The sequence below is a fragment of the Artemia sp. Qi Xiang Cuo genome, chromosome 19 (assembly GCF_049724085.1).
Source record: "Artemia sp. Qi Xiang Cuo chromosome 19, ASM4972408v1, whole genome shotgun sequence".
NCBI classification, from domain to species: Eukaryota; Metazoa; Arthropoda; class Branchiopoda; order Anostraca; family Artemiidae; genus Artemia; species Artemia sp. Qi Xiang Cuo.
Window position 1 is genome coordinate 51,153,346 of NC_142812.1, and position 21,384 is coordinate 51,174,729.

Genomic DNA, 21,384 nt, shown 5'->3' on the forward strand with positions numbered 1-21,384 from the left:
TTACCTTGTTACAAAAGTGAAAAGGAAAAATATGGCTTCACCTACTGTCTTTTTTTATATTCAAAAATAGACAATAATATTGAAAATATAGAAAATCCTTTTCTAATGCCTATTTTAAATTCTTCTTCTTTTCTCTCTTTTATCCAGCGGTATTTGGTCCTCTTCCGCGTTTCCTCTTCTTTTTCGTTTTCTTAAGGATGGGTTGGGTCATGATGGGTCAAACCGGTTACTGTTTCCTTTTATACCCCTGAAAAAAAAATCACCTACTGTCTTTAATCGCTTCTGGGGCAAATTCTTTTTTGAGCCCTTAAAAGGGCTCAAAACCACCCATAGGGACCAAAAGTTTAAAAATGTGTTTCTAAATAAATAAATAAAAATTTCGTTTGAGAAAAAATTGCTATTTGTAGCTGATTCAGGAGTAGTAATTATTGTTATGTTGATTCTTAATAGTAAAATGCTATTTAGAAAACAAATTAGCAGGAATCTTAAAGAAGAGCCTGAAGCCCATTGAAAATAGTATCAAAGCAAAACAAAAGTATACCATTGGAATCACTATTATTAAAAACTCCAAACAGGAAGTTTTAAAGCACCCACCTTGGAATAGAAAGGAAAATCACAACTTTGTATGGGTAGCACTGATGTGTCCTCTTTTTCGCTTTTTTTTTATTTTATCTTTTTTATTTTTTTATTTTTTTGGTGCTAGCATTGCACTGAAAAATCATAGGGATTTGTTTAAGGGCTGAGTAAAAAACTATCTTTTGTATCTAATTAGTTTCTAACTAATTTGACAAGTCTACAGACAAGGGAATAAGTTGCGTGTTGGGGCCCACTTAAAAAAAATTGCCCCAGAAGCAATCATTGAAATTGGAAAGAACATAAAAAAAGGTATCAATTAATTTTTTCGTTTTCTTCCTTTCTTCAGTTAAAAGGTAATTTTTATATCTAATTAGTTTTTACCTAATTAGACAAGTCTAAAGACACGGTAATAAGTTGCGTGTTGGGGCCCCACTAAGGGCTAAAAAAGAAATTGCCCTAGAGGCAATTGCTGAATTTGAAAAGAGCATAAGAAAAGCATCATATGATGTATTCACTTTCTTCCTAGCTAAATTATATGAATTATATTATTTTCTTTTTGACTTTTAACCCATCCGGAATTGTTGTTAATGGTAGATATGGTTTAGATTTTGAAGTCTGGCCTGTCTGAAGTTTCTGCTTCTTTAAGATACGTGTTTTGTACTCAGTGTTTTTGTTAGCATGTTTTAGTGTTTCAGTGTTTTATGTTAGCATTGCACTGAAACACCATGGAGAGTTGTTTAAGGGCTCAGTTAAAAGCTAATTTTTATGTCTAATTAGTTTTTTACTAATTAGACATGACTAAAGACATGAATTGACAAAAACAGGACTTAAGACAAGACAAAAGTAGCGTGGTAGTATAATTGACCTTAATTCTTTTCTTCTAGAAAGAAGAGTCTATGACTAGACTCCTGGAGTGGAAACAAAGAATGCTCCAGTCACCTTTGACTAAGAAGCAGAATGGTCGGTCTAGTGTCACCTCGAGCCCTCTATTTCACACTTCAGCAACCCTTAAAAATCGATCAAAGTCTAATTTGACTGCTGTTAATGTGGCAACATTATCAGCTGATTATGACGGTGGTAGTGTTCGAAGCCATAGCAGCCGTGGCAGAAAATCGAGACCAGCAACGCCAAGCTCTGACGAAGGTAAATCTTATTTTATAATATTAAAAAAAAATTCATTTTGCTATGGAACTACTGAGCAATTTTGGCCCGAAGATCCTCGCAGAACTTTTTAAATCACTGTCTTATGGCTGTGTGTTTAATCAATTTGATAATTTAATTTAAAAGATCAAATCATGATAGCCTAAACTTATTATTGGACTTATATACTTTATTTCCGATTAGTTTTTTTTTTTTGTTTTGTTTTTTTTTTTTTTTTGGTTGCTTTTTTAATCCCACCTCCTCTCCTCTCGGTGACATAATAATCTTTTTCACTTAATTTCAAACTTTAATCTCACCTACACTAATTTAAAAACAACAATTATTATTTGAAATTTGAATTTGGGTAGCCAAACATAATTGACAAAGACAAAATATACTACAAAAAAATTCAAAACCGCAAAAAAGTACCATTCCCGGTTTCGCAGGGTGCCCTTCTGCCACAGGGCACCCCTTTCACCGTGGAAATACATTAAAGTTTGTTGCTATTGATTAGTTGCTATTGATCAGTAATTTGAAAACTCTGAATTGTTGGAGGAGTTCCAAGCTAGAGGTTTAAGTGAACTCCTCAGAGTTCAAATTGATTTTGTCAAGTTTGTTTATATATATTTTTGGGGATTTTACGGTCAAACATGGCCTCTATTATTTTTTTTAATCTTTATTTTTTAACTAAATTTGTTTAAATAATTTGCTAAGTAAAGTTCAACGTCTAGTCGGGCTAACTAATTGCTGCCTTTTCGTCATACAAGGATAAAATGGTCTAAACATTTGAAGCATTATTTACTGCAGTGACATGTAAACCATATGCACTAACAGTAAATATTAAATAGAAAATATAAGTTAAAATTAAATAGTATATATTAAACAATAAATGTAAATACTAAATAATAGTGAACATTGTGTACTAATGTTTCCTTATAAAACGAATATATGCTATTATTTCAGCTATTGAATCACAGAGAAGCATAGGGACTATTTTTAAAACTATATATATAACAAATCTATTGATTAAAATACCTTTATTTTCATTGGCTTACAACTTCTAGCAGCTGAACCAATGAAGTGGAATTTAAATTCTGTATCGTCCGTACGAAATGAACATTCTCCCAGGAGGATTCTTTTGAAATTGTTATCCAGAGACTGTTGTTGAAACAAAAAATTAGTTCAGGAACCGTCCTAAACCTTAATTTCAAATTAAACAAAATTTATGTTGAATGCAATCAAAGCCAACGCTCTAATCACCGTTTGCAACTTGAGAATTTAATTATAATCCGATAGTTTAATTCTAAAGCTGAAAATCTCAAAAACTGAAAAAATGATAGTAATAAAAAAAATTGTTTCTCAAGACTTCAAATAAAGATGGACTAAACAGTTCCATTCAGAACTATAGGCCAGTTTTTTTTTTTTTTTTTTTTTTTTTTTTTTTTTTTTTTTTTTTTTTAAATAGCTTGGCCAAATAGAAGCTGATAACACATAAACAGGCCAAATAAACATAAGCATGATGATAGTGCACAATAAAAGGCCAAATAAACAGAAGTATGACGATAGCGCACAATAAAAGGCCAAATAAACAGAAGTATGACGATAGCGCACAATAAAAGGCCAGATAAACAGAAGTATGACGATAGCGCACAATAAAAGGCCAAATAAACAGAAGTATGACGATAGTGCACAATAAAAGGCCAAATAAACAGAAGTATGACGATAGTGCACAATAAAAGGCCAAATAAACAGAAGTATGACGATAGTGCACAATAAAAGGCCAAATAAACAGAAGTATGACGATAGTGCACAATAAAAGGCCAAATAAACAGAAGTATGACGATAGTGCACAATAAAAGGCCAAATAAACAGAAGTATGACGATAGCGCACAATAAAATATCCTCAATAAAAATTGAATTTGAACTAAAGGCTAAATTAAAAGAACTTATTTCACAGGACCACTTCTGTGGAGCAATACTCAAGTCAATACTTCATATCAGTGGAGTCAATACTTTACGAAAGTTAGGGTGTCTCAGGCGTCTTAGCTGTAGCTAGCATACATATTTTATGTACGCTAATGCATAAATTTTCTTTTATGTATGTAAGTTCTTTTGGGAGAAGGATTTTTGTGTAGGTTTGGTCAGAAATTTGAATAGACACCAAACTTCTCTAAACTATAGACTCCAAAATTCCGGGAGTAGCTTTAGACAGGAGTTTTGTTAGGAGAAATTTGGAGAAGAGATGTTTTGGGTTGGAGTTGTTTTAGGAGAAGTCAATTTTGGTATTACTGGACTAAGTTTAAGTTTTACTGTTATTGATAGAAGCTGTGCTAGAAATTTTTTTTGGTGTAGCTGGCGCAAGCCAGTTTTGTAATTTCTGTTAAATTGCCCCATAAATCCATTATTAATAGCGTTTATACGTGAGGTATCTTGTATTAAAGATGAGTCGAAATGGAGCAAAAATGCAAGATTTTGTTTCTGGGAGGAAGGTAGGGATACGAAGCATTTTGATGGGGAGGGAGGAACTGGAAAGACACAAAAAAAACAGGAAAACTATGTGGAAATATTAGAAAATAAGGAGAAAATTGGGGTTACAGGCGATGAAAATATTTTTTCGGAAAGTGGGAATTAGAACAAATGATGCAATTATGCATAATAGCATTTATTTAAAAGTGTCCATTTGAGGAAGTTCAGTCCATTTTTTCGAGGGGGGGGGGGTGACGTCATGTATATGCAAATTCGTTTTCTCGTGTTTGGTTCTCTTGCATGAAAGTGTAAGCCAGTAACAAAACCGTTTGAGTCACAAGACTGTTAAACTTAGTCTCTCTGTGACGTAATCCTGTAATTGTAAGAAACATTAAGGCCCTTTTCCTTTTTTTTTCGCATAGCACGTGGAGTTTTTAGAATAGACAAGAAATTTCACTTAGTTCAATAAGAGTGGGAACTGGCGCTAGCCTCAAAAAAAAATCCACGACGCCATATAGCATTTAAGGTTTTGGCGATTTTTTTTTTCAGAAACTACGGGGTTTCTGTTTATATTTATTGTGGGTGAATCCATGCAGGTTCGAGGCTGAGGTCTGAAAGGCACATTGCCTCTACCTGTCCCACGCAGACAGTTTTTTTTTTTAAACATTAGCGTCAATTTCCAATCATCAGTCATCCATACTCTTTGGGTTTTACTATAAATGTTACCGTGAATGTTCGAAATCTGGTTAATGTCGACATTCACCGGTGAATGTCCGAAATTCCCTTTTCTCTGCTTGGATTCAGTTAGCTTTGCGAGCCAGCTTTTTCAGTTTCATGCAAGCTATGATGGTAAAAGTTAAAGTTATATTACGTTAGATCATGTTAGTTTAGGTAAGGTAAGGTTAGATTCTAAATATTAGAAATGGGTTAAAAACATGACCTAAGGTAACCTAACCTTACCTAACCAAACGTAATCTAATCTGACCTAACCTGTCATCGTCTTAACTTGCATTCAATTGAAAAAGTTGACTGGCAACGCTGACTAAATCCAGGGAGAAAAAATAAAGGTATTTCTGACATTCACTGGTGAATGTCGACATTCACCAATTTGCGGAAATTCAAGGTAACATAAACACATATCTGCACAAATATGTCATATATTTTTTAAATTTTGTTTCTAATATGTTATTATCCTTTTTTAGTTTATTTAAAGTGTCTTTAGCTTTAAAATTGTCTGTGTTGTAATTAGCTTACATTAGAAACTTATTTGCAAGAGCTTTTTGATAATTCTATTGCTTTACGCTACTAACGCCATATTTTTAAGAAAACAGTAGTGCGGTTTTCATTACTGTGGCTTGGAGCTTATCTACTGTATATTATTGGAGTTATGACCCTCCCCCTAGATAATCCCTTTTCTGCCTCACCAGTTTCATAATCACTATAGGCAAGCTGAGTTCGTATGAAGTGAAGAGAGTTAATTTGTAAGCGTTCTATTGCAATATTGAAGAACAGATAACGGTTATACTTTCTGCTTTAATTCAAAGTAGCTTATTAGAAATTAATTATAGATAATTTGTTTCATTTTTAAGGTTTATGTTTTCCCTGCATGTATTTTTGTGTGTTACTGCAGTCTCGAGGTTCTAGTATTTCAACGCAAGAAAGATTGCCATTTGGTAGCTGAGATTCGGCCTTATCCAATCACCAAATTATATTTTGAAATTTGCTTTAAATTTTTTTGAAATTGAATGCGTCAAATAATGACTGAAAATTGTTGAAAAATGGTTTTGTTTTTTATTTTAAGCAAGTTAAGATCACTCTCATACTTAACTTAAACTTATTTGCATACTGACCATGGTCAGCGTTGCGCAGGTACCGATCTCCTGATTCAATGCCTTCGGCCGGGAGTGCAATGTGTGGTTTGGGGCGAATCATCCGACACTTCCCGTTTTTTTTCCCCCACATATCTACCTGTTTAAAGCCGGGCCGACTCTAACTGAGCCTATAGAGTCACACCATTAACCCCCGTTTCAAATCAAATAACCAGCGGCACCAGGGTTCGAACCCCTGACCTTAGAATTTCAGAAAATGAGCTCATACTAAAGCTCTAAGTAGTATCGTAGTTCTGGCGCTATAAATGGACAGATCTGAAACTAATAAATACAACCCAATAAGCATAATTTTTTTGGTGAAAGTTATAGCTGCAGATTTTTCGAAAAACCGTATGTATTAGAGGGAAAATAAACCTTAATAAAATAAATTGCTAACCCGGATTTTTTTGAAATGTATGAAAATAGATGGTGCTGCGGCATTCGCGTTAAATTTTGAATTTCTACTCGTGTACTATCGTCTTTTACGCCTAACATTCATAAATGCTGAGTGTAATAATAATGTTTTTAAAGTTGAAGAATGCGTTCAATATTGGCTGGAAATCGTTTTTCTATTTTAAGCCAGTTTAGAACACTCAGAGTAAAAGCCAGAAATATTATATTCCTGGCTCGTATGAATAGACAGATCTGAAAGTAATAAATACAATTGTATATTGTCTTTTTGGTGAAAGGGCACTTTTGTTTAGGGACGAATGTCGTGTGCATGTCAATACTGCCTCTGATACTGTGAGACTAAATTAGCACCCTCTAAATAAATTTATAATTTTTGCTCGATAGTATTTTGGCACTGTTCGTGCCAAAATTATTTTTTCCCATCCCAAATGCTAGATGATGGCAATTTCCTGTGGTAACACAGAAAAATTTTCAAAATTTTTCAAAAAAACTTTGAAAGTTTTGAAAAACTTTCAAAAATTAAGCATTTTGATTTTTTCGTTTTAAGGAAAATAATGATGCATGATTATTAGTTCGTCTGTTTCTTCGATTGAGTGACATTTGCGTTTTATTAAAAGTGACGTGCATTTGGAACAACGTGGTTTTTAGTTGTCAAAACATCAACTAAAAAAAGGAAAGAATTCACCATAAAATTCAAGGTCAAACAGTTCTTTATGACAAACAGTAATCAAAGGAGCGACTCGGCTTAATAGTAATTGAAACTCTAAATTAAGCAGTTTTGATAGGAATACAGCTGTAGATTTTTAGCAAACTCGCATGTATCAGAGGATAAATAAACCTTAATAAATTGCTCGCCCTGATATTTTTTTTGTAATATAAGACAATAGATGGTGCTGTGATATTCGTGTTAGATTTTAAAATTTCTGGTCGTGCACTATTGCATCTTGCACCTATCATTTAAAAATGTGTCTAATTTATTTTTGATTTTGGACCGTGCTAACTGTTAGTGAATCTCTTCAACTGCCTTCTTTAATAGAAGATTTTGATCTCAGATATTATATTAAAGGTGCTTATTAATGTAGTAAATATTATTTTTTACTCCTCATCTTCTGCTAAAGATCCTTTATTAAATTAGGTTTTGAGGAAAATAACAAACATTAATTATATATATACTAATAAATTCGTTTAGCCGTTTATACAAAACGAAATAAAAGTTTCAGTAGGTGTTATATTTTTCAATATTTTTAAATTTTGCTTTACGTTGGGCTGAAGATAAATAAATTATTATTTTTTAGTTATTTAAAAAAAATCGTTTTTCAAAAGGACTTAAAAGTTACATTCATAGAAATTCTTGTTTAAGTAGCCAGCGTAGTTGCCGTCTGCAGATCAGTCTAGTACTGATATTTTGCAACCCAGATGAAGATTAAGACAAAAAATGTGCTTACAGAAAAAATTCAGGTTAAATCTGACAAAATTTTAATTTTTAATTGAAATCAAAATTTTAAAAGCAAAATAGATAAGCTTGTTTTTAAATGCATGGAAAAGTCTACTCTCAGAAAATGTTTGGTCGGACGTGAAAAAACTTAGACTATTACTTGAAATTTAAATGCAAGTAATTTCTGTTTGGAATTTTTGTAGCTCCTGGGTACGCTGCGCAGTCGGTGGCGATAGAAGTTTAAGTCCCTACTAAACCCACATTTAAGTGCTTAAGCTTTCTTAAGTGCTGAAGCTTGAGTATTTAAGTTTTATCAGTTTTCAATATTCTTCTGATTTTACTCTTTAAAGCCCCTAGTCGCGGACACCTGTTGGTTGAACTTTGACCCTGTTGGGTGAAATCACAATTTATATAATTAGCAGTATGATCTTTCCCTATCTCACCCATTATAAAAACCCGGACCGAGGTGCGATTGCTCCAGAGAATGTATAAACCGATATAAACATAAGCGGCATTATATCTTTTCACGGGTAGACAAAGAATAATCACCTACGGAACAAGTACTGACAAAACCACTTGGCCGGCTCACCAATAAGTGGACAATAAGTGCAGAAATAAGTGGGAGGAGCTTTTTGTTCGCACCGAGAATGAAGAGCCAGAAATCATCTGCGGTAAACTTACTGGATAATTATATAAACTGTGGGTGAAATTTACTAGTTGAAAAGGTCAAACGAAAAACTTACTTTTGCCCGTCCTGCTGCTAAGGTAGCTACAATAAAAGTATAGGACAACATTTGGGTTCTTTTTCCACCGTTTTAAACATTTGTCACAAAGGTTTTCTCGGGTATAACCAAGGTTTATCTTAGGGCTCAAACTCGATGCTTTAACCTTTTTGCGCTACTTCGTTCATTTAAATGTTTACAAAATAGCTTCAGAAATTTCGATCATATATTTAAAACAACAAAGCTAGATAACCTTTAAGCTAGGTCTACTATAAAGCTAGTAGATCTTTACTTATTGCCTTTCCCCCTTGTCTTTTTTTCTGAGGGGGAGGATGTTGCATTTCCTTCTTCTGGGCATGCTGTCCGCACTGGGGTGGATAAGTGGTGGTTGTCTTGATTGATGCTAGGAAAAAAATAATTGTTGTATGCCACATTTAGAGTAGACATAAACCTGTAGACTGACTGGGCATCTTTGACTTCAATAGGAATAACAGACTTGCAATACAGCGGCTTTGGTACCACAGAAGCTCAACCACTGTGAAAGAAGTGTCCTTCCTTGCTTTGTGTTTAGCAGCCACAGCTATGGTTATTTCAGTGATAGATTCTTCAGAAAACGAAGTGTGTAATCCACTCTTTTAGAGTGATCTTGTGTAAGTTGCAGTTGTTTCACTTTGGAAAAATTCAATATTAGCGTTATTGTAGCTCTTGGAGGCATGCTGAAAATCCAACACTTTTTTCATTTGGATAATGATGTACGCATGCTTTATAATAACGTTTTTTGAGCGGCTTTGCCAAGTCCAGTAATGAATTTTCCTCAGAGGGCTTGAGACTTCTTTCAAATCAATTATAGACTATATACTTTCAGTATGCTTGAGTGACCTGGTTCTTAGTATTTCATTTTTACCGCATAGCCAAGTTCATGATTGATTTTCTGTTCTGTGGGAGACATGAATCCGACTAAGGGATGTTCTGAGAAACGTCGGGATAGGTAGACACAATTTTTGAATCATAAAGACAACACCACTTGTTAGCTCGTTCGTTCCATGACTTGCAACTTTTTTAGGCCATACTATGTACTACGCTTCTTCTGTGTGGTCTCCGGAAGCTCGTTGATATGAGAACACACCCGCCAAATTAAAAGTTGTAATTTTACTTCTGTAGAAAAACGATAAGGCATTACCACAAGGAAAATGTGTGATGTGTGTGATATGTAGTATGTGTGATATGTGGTATGTGTAATATGTGTGATATGTGATATGTCTGATGGGGGCTAAACAGTTACGGCAAAAGTCCCCGAGCTAATCCTTCGGTTAGTTAATGAAAAAATCGCTTCCACAAAAGGGGGCAACATGCACTTACGTTAAAGTCGTATTGTGGATTTGTTCAGCTGAGAGACATCTTACGACAAAAGGAACTATACCACTATAAGGCCCGTAAGAAATAACGCTATATAGCGTTTTTACTCAATTTCGACTACATGTGTCAGTTGCGACCTTTTTGCTATCAACCAGTGATTAATAGTTTTGTATCTTCCACTTGACCAATTTAAACAACCAGGTTTTATTTCACTGTCCTTGGTAGTAAACAACTACTTAAACAACCGGTTACAACTAAGATTTGTAACCGGTTCAAACCGGTAAAGAGTGTATCAACCAGTTATTAATGGTTCTATAGCATCCACTTGACCAATTTAAACAAACAGGTTTTATTTCACTGTCCTTGGTACTAAACAACTACTTAAACAACCGGTTACAACTAAGAGTTGTAACCGGTTCAAAGAGAGTCTAGAGAATTAACTAAAGTTATTTGAGTAGCGCGCAAACGTCAAACTCTGCTAATTAATAAATATACATAAAAAAAGACAAATAAAAGAAGTGCTAGAAATAACCTGCGCTTGAGACTTAAAGATAAAATAAACACAGCACAAGGGTTCGATAAGAAGAAAGGTTTTATTCTTAAAAGAATTATGGTCTTACTTTTATTATCTGGTTTTTAAAGAAATTTGGAAAGAGATTTATAACATACAAGTCCAATATTTGCTTCAATCTTCGTTGCTGAAATAAGAATTAAAGATATTAAAAAAAAACTAACTAATAACTGATATGTTAAAATTGATATAATAAACTGATATAATTGATATAATAAATATAATAAACTGATATGATAAACTGATATAATTGATATAATAAAAATTGATATAATAAATTGATATAATAAACTGATATAATTGATATAATAAATATAATAAACTGATATGATAAACTGATATAATTGATATAATAAAAATTGATTCAATAAATTGATATAATAAACTGATATAATTGATATAATAAATATAATAAACTGATATGATAAACTGATATAATTGATATAATAAAAATTGATATGATAAATTGATATAATAAACTGATATAATTGATATAATAAATATAATAAACTGATATGATAAACTGATATAATTGATATAATAAAAATTGATATAATAAATTGATATAATAAACTGATATAATTGATATAATAAATATAATAAACTGATATGATAAACTGATATAATTGATATAATAAAAATTGATATAATAAATTGATATAATAAAACTGATATAATAAAATTGACCCAGGGTAGTTAAATTGTGACAGCGAGACTCAATTTCTAGCTGTAAAAGCTAAGAAGCTAACATCGTGAAGCTGACATTTTTATTAGCAATTTATTTATTTTTATTTTTACTCTTAACTAAGGCTCTATTGTCGACAGAATGCCAACACCGACTAACTCGTCTAAAATCCCTTTCGTGTCTTGTTAATTTTGTTGTTTGTTAGACCCCCCCCCCTCCCGATAAGAATCATTTCACCCAAACAAAAATCAAATCCAATGTTATACCAAGAAAGGATTTAACCCCGGTAAATAAATCTTAAATTCAACAGGAGTAATTTCTTACAAGAGTGATAATTTAAGTTGATTCATTAAGTCTTTCATATCATACTTTATGGCCTGGAAGTACATATGTTTGAAATACTGCATATTTTCACTGCTCTGGTATAATCATATTATATCGATGAGTATGGTCTCATTTAATATGGCGCTGCCTATAGAGAGACAAAGCCTAATGCCTGTGGAGTGAATTCGCCCTCAAATTATTATAACTGTTATTTTTCAATAACAAAACTTAAAATATGCCTAGAGGACAACCTGAAAAAAATTACCAGTTTAATGGCCTTTTAAGCTTCGTTTGGGTGAAACACATGTTCAAATTTTGAATGCCAGTTTTTTGATATGCAATGGGGGCATCAGGATTTGAGAAATGTCTAGGTGGGGGATGGCCCAACATTGATTAGGGACCACTGGCCTGAATCCATGTATGAAGAATTTATTCATTGACTGATGTACTTCAGGCAATTGTGCACACAACTCTTAGCAACATTTTGAAAACAAAGAATCTTGTATCAATCAACAACTAATGAAAAAATTTCACCCTGCATACCTAGAAAAGAAGTAGCTCGCAGACCATGAAAAATAAAAAACTTATTTTTATTTTAACACACCACGTATATTTTTTTTCAACTATTGGTGGTGAAAATCTATCAACAGGATTGTCATTTTTTTGCCAAAAGTTGAATAAATGTCTAAAAGGCATCAACAATGTATATTTGGCAGTCCTGGCTATAGAACTAGTATTTGTAGTAAACATGGGCGCCCATAAGCTGAATTCCAGGGGGGGGCAAACTTTGTCTAATTGCTACTTTTAATGCTATATAATAGAAATCTCAGAACAAAAATATAAAAATAAGGCAGCATCATTCAGCCAGGGGGGGCAACAGCCCCCCCCTGCCCCCCCCATATGGGTGCCCATGGTAGTAAAATTAAAGATTTGTAGTAGGTATGTATATGCTTTAGATGTACTGGTGGAGGACTTGGCTTGAGTCATTTGGCAGGAAAAGGCGATTTAGAACAGCAGTAAGTCAGTGTTCGAAATGTAGAATTTACTGGTGACAAGGCTAGAGCTAACTTTTATAATAATCCTGAAGCTTCCGCTTTGAAAATAGAGCATAATCGCATAACTCATATGCTTCGAAAGATAAAACTTCATATTAACTGAAAGTTTTTCTATTAGATGTTGAACGGAATCGACCCGTCCGACGACGCTCTCGGCGCTCAAACTCTTCCGGAAAGTCTCGTCGTTCAAATGACTCAACCAAGTCCCCTAACTTAGTCCAGCCGACCTCCTCCATCCAAGCCCAATCAATCTCCCCGAATGTGACTACTGACTCCAGCCCACCTGACTATGAAAATGTGTATTATCCTCGAACAACAAATCGAAAAAAAAGTGAGAGGAAAGAGGTTGCTGGAGATGTGTCTCACGGAGGTTCTAAAAGTGATTCTGTAATTCGTCCAAAATTACTGAAAAAGGCGGTTCATAATGAATCTGATGTCGTGAAAGAGTTCTCTTATGAATATATTGATAATTCAAACTCAAAATCAAGCGAGCCAAAATGGATCCGTAATAAATTTCGCACTGTTGAAGATCTCCGTATACCATTATTAGAGACTGGAATTAGGGAGACTGGTTCGTCAGTTAATGACAGTGATGAAATGAAAGAACTTTGTAGCGATTCTGATGCAGTAAATTCACAGTCTTTGGAACGAAATACGCATTTTGGGCCAGTTTGCGAAAATACAATGGAAAAAATTACATACTTCGGACCGACTTTGAAGAAAGAACTGGTAAGCAATGGTAAGCAAACTGAGATAATTTCCCCCCAAAATTCTGAAATATCTGCCATCTCGGATGCTGCTACAAAACTAGAAGAAATAAACTCAGCAATCAATAAGGAACCTAGTTCCCAACTGGTTGAAAATGCCAAAATTCTAACGCAGACCAAAAGGTTAGAGATGGGCTCGAACGCAAATGACCCGTTTACAGAGAGTGTTTTATCCAGTTCTAGCCTAGAAAAAAAGCATTTGTGCTCTTTAAGGTTAAATCAGACTAAATCGGCTACTAACCATAGTTCACTGCATGGAATAAAAGAAGGAGAATATAGGGATAAGCGTGAGAAATTTCATCCACAAACATTAAACAGAGCTTTAGATTTTCTCGAAAGTTTTAAAAACTCAATTGGAACAACTTGCCATGAATCCCCAAATAAAGAACTAAAAGAGACAGTGCCGTGTAATATAAAAGACATTTCATTTTGTTTTGTTGATCATAAAATTATAAATCCCTCAAATTATGATTTTGGTGAATCTTCTTGTAATCGGGACTCATCGATTTACGCCTTGGAAAAAGAAAATAAAAAAATTGAGAACGAAGATTTTGTTAAGAACAAAATATCAATCGATTCCGTAGTATTTTCGCAAGAAGCTAGTTTTCAATGTGCCAAAATTGTATGCAATGAAAGTGATTTTGTCGGTCCAAATGATGATAATGAAACAAGTCTGAGGACGTTGAGTAGTGGCTATGATAGTATGACTAAATCTCCTGGAATAAATGAAGAATTTAAAGGACAAAGTGAGGTTGGGCCGACTGGAATTTCCCCACGAACTGTGGATTTTAAAGATGTACAAAAACTTGAAGCCTTCTGCTTTGATGGAAAAGAAACACAGCCAGAAGGTACGAGCCACAAGCCAGAAACACAGCCAAAAGGAAAGACCTCAAATAAGAACTTTCGTTACAAACCTCTCGGAATAAATGAAGAGCCTCAGGGAAATAGTGAGGTTAGGCTGACTGCAGTTTTACAGCGAACTGTGGGATGCAAAGACGAGCGGAAACGTGAATCCTTTCGCTTTAACGAGAAAGAAATACAGTCAGAGGGTACATTTTCAAATGAGGATTTTCGTTATAAATGTGCCGGAATAAATGAAGAATCTAAAGAAGATAGTGATGTTGGACTGACTGTAATTTCATCCAGAACTTTAGACTTTGATGACGGGCAAAAACGCGAATCCTTACGCATTGACGAGAAAAAAATACAGTCAGAGGGTACCTTTTCAAATGAGGATTTTCGTTATAAATGTGCCGGAATAAATGAAGAATCTAAAGGAGACAGTGATGTTGGACTAACTGTAATTTCACCCAGAACTGTAGACTTTAATGACGGACAAAAAGAATCCTTTCGCATTGACGAGAAAGAAATACAGCTTGAAAGCAATTCTCCCAGCAGTTCTTTTTGTTATGCTCTGTCTTCTACAAAACCTGTGATACTAGGACCTGTAATAGCTAATGATGGTAGAAATGAACATAATAAACATGCTAGTATGAGTAGTTTATATCACAATGATCCAACTTCATCAATTTTAGAAGAACAAGATGATCCTTTAGCTCATCCAACCAAAGAAAGAGGTATATTTGAATTAAAAGGCAAGAAGTCTTCAAAACCTAGAAAACTGATCTACGATTCATCATCAGGAAAAATTGTGGATGAACTAATAGTGAGTAAGGACAAAGGAACTGTGCATGAATTTGCTGAAATAAAATGTGCTTTCAAAAAATCGATTAAAGACGATAACTACGTCGCTAAATACGGATCCCTTCCGAGACACATCAACTCTGATTGTTGTAAGAGTACAGAAAACTTGGAATTAGTCCGCAAGAGTCCATTGAAATCAGTTCTGAACAGCCCTATCTGGAGACAGTTAAAAAGTGATGAAACATCCGAATCAATGAAGGAATTCGTAAAAGCACAGTATCTGCGTAATTTTGAAAAAAGAAAGGGTTTTGATGAAGTTAATGGGATCAATGAAAGTGAGCAAGAGAAAGCTATTTTGACTCGTGATGGCAGTGATGCATCACTGAGAAATGAGCCAATTCGTGCACTGCCTAATCCTATATGTACCGTTACTGATGATCTTTGGAATGAGAATTCTCCTCCGTCGAATCATACCACGGAAGGAAGTGGTAATGCCACATGTCGGGAATCACCTAGCAATTGTCTATCAGAAAAGAATATGCCGGATATTTCGGAATTTCAAGAGACTTTGAAAAAAGAGAGGTCAAGCATGCCTTTGCCATTAGGTAATCCTACTGACCTTGTATATCCATATAAAACACCTGAGTTTGAAAATAAGGCAGCTGATTCCAAAACATATAAGCAAGCAAGTCTTTCAACGGATTATCTGAATATGTCTGAAAATCTGTATATGTCGATGATACCAGCACGTGGGTCTGTTATTAGTGTTCAAGATCGCCAAAGCTCAGATGAAATTTATGTTGAAATGAGTGACGACTCAGGAAAGCAAAAGCCATTTGCTAAGAATGAGTACGTGCCTGAAAATTCTCACTATGACTTTCTTTATAAATCAACAACTTCATATGAACCGGTTTATATGGAACTGCCTATAAAAGAGTTGCGACCCTCAGAGGTTAAAGGGTCAAAACACCCTTCTTTTGAAGATAAGATTTCAATAAACCCTAGATTCAGTCTTTCTGATACGTTCAGGCCTGCTTCATACTATTTGGGATCAAGTACTGGAAAATCCGGGGATAAAGGTGAAAGTGATTCTGATAGTGATATTGCATCTCCCCCGCCGATTCCAAGTGTAAGTCATGTGAGAAGTCATAGTTTGGATCAGACACCGAGAGAAGTGAGTGATTGTCGCAAACCTTTGACTGTTGTTAGGAGCTTACAAGATCTTTTGGAAGATGTCAGTGAAGATGATTTACTTGTTGAAATGGTTAACACAGCAAAGCATGAGACAGCGTGGCAGCATAGAAAATCCTTTCCGAATAAGATTAGCCCATTGCATCAACGTCAAGGATCTGCTTCAACTCTAGTACCTCTTTATGAAAACATAGATACTATTCAGAACATTGAACATGTTCGGTCACCGAGCTTGAGTCAGCAGTCTTACACATCTTATCAGAGAAGCTACTCAAACACATCTATTGGATCTAGTATGTCCAGTGGTAGGGTTCCTGGTGTTCCTTACTATTATTCAGATATTATGAAGGAAGAGTCTTGTTGAAGCACAAGCAGCTTACGGACTTTACCACCCGAGTTATTAGCAATAGCGGCAGGACTACTTCGTGGCTCGAAAACTACTGGCATTGATGAGCGAAATATTTATGAAAGTCGGGGGAGAAGAGCGAGAACACCCGATTCTTATATAGAAAGTACTAATAGAGTGTCAAATCGACTTTCCCATTCTTTAGAAAGATTGATTGACGAGGATGATGCCAGCAATAGTCACCCAAGGCATGGGAGTGAGCCTTGGGATGAAGATAGAACTTGGCGTGCAAATTTGCGACGGGCATCAGTACGTCATGCTAAGACGGCTCAGCAAAAACCTCCCACTGGTATATCACGCTCATTAAATGCAACACCTATTCAACGAACTATCTGCCGAAGAAAAAGACTGCCACCTATTGGTAGAGATGCACCCGAAGAAGAACGCTCGGCACCTATTGGTGCTTCCCCAGAATCACGAATGACACCTGTTGGACGGGATAGTATCAATCGCCCTGACCTTTCTGTTGATAGAAGAAGAAGAGGTCAAATAGAAGGCTATGTTTGGGATGAACGAGAAGAAAAGTTCCTTGCAAGTTCGGCGGCTTCCTTGGACAGAGAAAAATTGCGTCAGTGGGATATGATGTCATCTGCTTCTTTGAATTGGAACGAAGTGCCACCTATTAGGCTGCGGAGGGAGCCTGTTACCAGTTTAGGTACGCTTCAATCCAAGTAAATATTTATTGTTAATGTTAAATAGATATCGTGTTTCTTTTAATACTATTGTGAAAGTTTAAATGTACAAAAACATGTCTACTTAGAAGTTATAATTTGAAGGAATTTGCTTAAAGCCAATTTCCATTTGGCATATTCCAAGAAAATCGACTGAAAAATTACCAGTTTCTGTATGTTACCAGTACCAGTTGTGGTAAGGAAATATTGAGTTAAATTAAAATTCTAGTTATAATTAAATTAATTTGAATTAAATGCAAGTTTAATTTAAATTAGAATTTAAATTAAATTTAGATATTATTATCGAATTTGAAGTAAAATTTAACAAATGGTTCAGGGAAACAAATATTGTATGTTACACGAGGGGTTTTTTGTATGAAAACAATGAAGCAGTCTGCCATCTATCGTTGCTTTTTAGCACTGGTTTGGTATTAAAAAATAAAGTTTAAGTACAGCCCGTAACCAAACGTAATTCATGTGCTTAATGCCCGTGTTAACAGGTACCTGCTCCGATAACCAAGGATCGAGTTTTGACATGCTCAAACAAGAAGTAGAAAATCCTTTTCAGAGGAATAATTCATGTTCTCAGATTCCGAATTAAAATTTGTCTATAAATTTTGAAACTATGAAAATATGAAATTATAAATTTTAAGTCGTTTCAGTTTGTGAAATATTTTTTATATGATAATATTGGCAAAATAAATAAAATTTTATTTTGTATTTTGACGCTTAGACACTTTCATCTTATTGCATATTATCTTTGCTGTGACTGAAAATTTACGTCCGTAGATCTACGGGAAATGCCAAATGGGGATTGGGCCTATTCAATTGGGAATGGGGCCTTTCCCTTTGTTAGTGTTGTGTTTATTTTAGAATGTAGGGTTTTTCTCTACTTGTCAACTTTTATATCCTTTTTTATGATTATTTGTACTTGGAGTAATTTATTTAAAGAATTAAAGGAAATCTTAACAATTAAACATGATTTGGTTACTTTTATTCCGAAAGTTAGAATCAAAGAAGATATCTTCTTCTTCTTCAAAGAAGAAGAATGTAATCAGAGAAATTACAGAATAAGCAGGGACGCTAATTCACGAAAATTTAGGGGTTGATGGGAGGAGGCAAAACGCATTTTCTTAATCCGGGGGGAAGGGGTGATATTGTTGTTTCACCGATTTATTCAATGAAAATACCAAAAAATGGTATTATTCCATGAAAATACCAAAAAATAAATATACTTTTCTAAATTTAAGGGGAGGGGCAAAAGAATATGGAGGGGCAAATTGCCCTTGAATGAAGCTTATTAAGTAATATAGTTAAAAAAAAGTACCAAGGCAGTGAAAACAACATCTGGTTCTTTTTATTATTTGATTAAAATTTTACACAATCACACATATCTTAGCAAATTTAGAAAAATCTGGAATACAACTTTCAATGAAAAGATCTCCATATGCAGTTTGTTTTTGGTAGTAGGGGGTGGGGGCAAATTAAAGAAGAAGCAACATGTGCGAAAAACCTGAAAAAACATAAGCTAAACGCATATGGTATCAAGCAGCTCAAGAATGTGTTGCTTTGAAGGTGTTATGTGCCTTAACACCTTTGAAGGTGTTATTGGATTTAGGACAGGGGCGGATCTAGAGCTAAATCTTGGGGGAGGCCCAATGTGACAACGGTGCCAATGAGCAAAATCTTGGGGGAGGCTCAATGTGACAAGGGTGCCAATGAGCAAAATATTGGGTGGGGGGGGCAATGTGACAAAGGTATTGACCAATACCTTTGCTATTGACCAATACTAAAAAGATATTGAATAATTGACCAAATTGACAAATTTATTCTAAAAAACAGAGTGAAAAAAACAGGACAAGAGGGCGCCAGAAAAAATCTTCCCCCTTGATCCGCCAGTGATTTAGGATTAGCAGATTGAAAATGTTGGTATTTTAATGGGCGAGAAGCGTTGCCAAACTTAACCAATTAGTTTACCTTATTTGTTTCCACTGTTGCAACGCTGACGAGAATAGGATACTGCCTTAAAAACTTCACAATTCTGAAACTAATAAAAAATATTAGAAGATTGTGGTTTTCAGCCATGGATATATCCAAAGCGGGTCCGGGGGAAAAAAGGGTTTTCCATTTTATTTCCATGGTACTTTAATAAGTCAACCCGCTGTGTATAGTTGTTATTTGTTTTCTATCCAGGGTTTTGGTCACCACTACCCGATTCTAATAAGTCTCTAAGCAGACTGACATTTCCAACCCTTTTCTGGCTTTTCATTTAGATTTTCCGAGACCTAAAAAGAATCTTTGTGTTATTCAGAGTCTAAACAAAGATTATATCCAATAAGATGACAAAGTGGAATCGAAACACTAAACGCTGTGGAATCAAAACACATGAGACACTAAACACTGTGCAATCAAAACACTAAAGGGATGCGGGTCTTACCACGCTATGATGCTATCTGACAGCCATTATGGCATCATAATGGCTATGATGCCATTTATGTATATGCCTCAAACTTTTGGGCTCCGACAACCAGGGGTCGAGTTTTGACATGCTCAAACAGGAAGTAGAAAAATACTTTAAATTGAATAATTCATGTTTTCAGATTTCAAATTTTAATTAAAAAATAATTTTAAACTTTAAATTTGTATGTTTCTTATATAAAAGTCGTTCCAATTTGCGAAATATTTTGCGATGACAACATTGGTAAAATAGTCCTTAAAACCGCCACTAAATCGCTGTTATTTTTTAATTTTATTGGGACAATAGAAGGGGGGGGGGGGCAGGGAGCAGTCGTCCCTCTGGATTTTTAATTTTTTTTTCATAGAAAAAAAACCTCACCCCCTAGATTTACCCCATACTATTACCCCACCCCCTAGATTTTGAAAAATATTTTTTTTTTTTTGCACCTTCACAAAAAAGAAGGAAAATTGTTGCCCTCCCTACATACTCGTGAATTGATGCCCCTGTATGATTGTCCATGAGCAAGGAAAAATTGCCAATAAACCAAAACAACATCCACCGAGTAGTCTAGGGTGAGCAAAGTTGTGATCAGTAAGTGTAAAATTTGAGTAAACGCAATATAAAACGAAAAAAAGGAATGTATAGTAACCTATATAAAAGAATTTGAAAAAAAAACAAAGGAATGGCTGAGGAATGGCAAAGGAATAAAAAACAAAGGAATGGCTTTCAACCAGGAATGGCTTTCATGGCTTACAATCATCGAGATACCACCAACATATGTTGCTTTCTGCTTTGACAATGTATGGATCAATATGTTCAATGTACACAACATTCTCCAGGATTACCATAAGCCGAGAGTGGTTGCCGTAAGAATTATTAATCGTTAGGTCAGATTAAAGTTGTCTACAGAAAATCTTCTGGGAAAGAACTTCTGAAAGAAGTTTTCAGGGGGGGAGTAGAGCACGGAAAAGGTTTTGTGTCCTGGAATTGTCTTGTTTTTCCCGAAGATCAGAAAATTTTCTACTTCATGTGTATTTATGTCTTCCGTGAAAGGGGTAGATGAAACGTATGTTACCTCGCCCCTGCCGGCACTAGTGGCTGAGGCAACAAAGTTAGTTACTGTCCGCGTACTGTATTCGCGTTATTTGTTCTTAGAAAACACTTAGAGAAGTGTTCCAATTTTTGGTGGTTTGAAGAGTTGTTTTTTTTAAACTTTTTTAAGATAACTTTAGGAGAGATGCTAAGAGAATAGTTTCTTCATTGTTGCATTAATAATCCTTTTGTATTAGTAAAGGTAAATTTAATTCCCCTCCAAAAATATTTTTAATCTTCATAAAAAAAAAATTAATAGTAGCTTCAAAGCAAGATACATCATGGGACAATGTCGCTGTTGTCTTGAGTGGAAACTATTCATTCATTTTTAGCTTCTTCTCTGCATTAAGATTTTCGATTACAGATTACTATATAATTATATAATTTTTATTACTATATAATAAAACTATATAATTCTTATTTGGTTGGTGCTGATCAATTGATTTACGGTGACCATATTGGTTGTATTTCTACATATTTAGGAATAATAATGGGAAAAAATTTCAATATCAGTGGGAGGGGTGACTAAAACATTAATGTACTAGG

The 21,384-nt window shown here is 34.6% G+C and overlaps 1 protein-coding gene across 5 annotated transcripts in view; it reads left to right on the forward strand.

Annotated features, from left to right (window-relative positions):
• The window catches only part of LOC148940973 (uncharacterized), a 368,976-nt gene that overhangs the window by 108,431 nt on the left and 239,161 nt on the right, over positions 1 to 21,384 (forward strand). For 4 of the 5 annotated variants that reach the window (XR_016143387.1, XM_089105391.1, XM_089105390.1 and 1 more), the window contains exon 6: positions 1,461 to 1,719. Coding sequence is in view for 4 of the 5 variants with exons in the window: in XM_089105391.1 (XP_088961517.1) it covers positions 1,461 to 1,719 (259 nt within the window). In the remaining variant the exon portion in view is untranslated. Of the gene's footprint in view, positions 1 to 1,460; positions 1,720 to 12,727; positions 16,590 to 21,384 lie in introns of those variants that run through there. The other variant, XM_089105389.1, reaches the window with a different exon arrangement.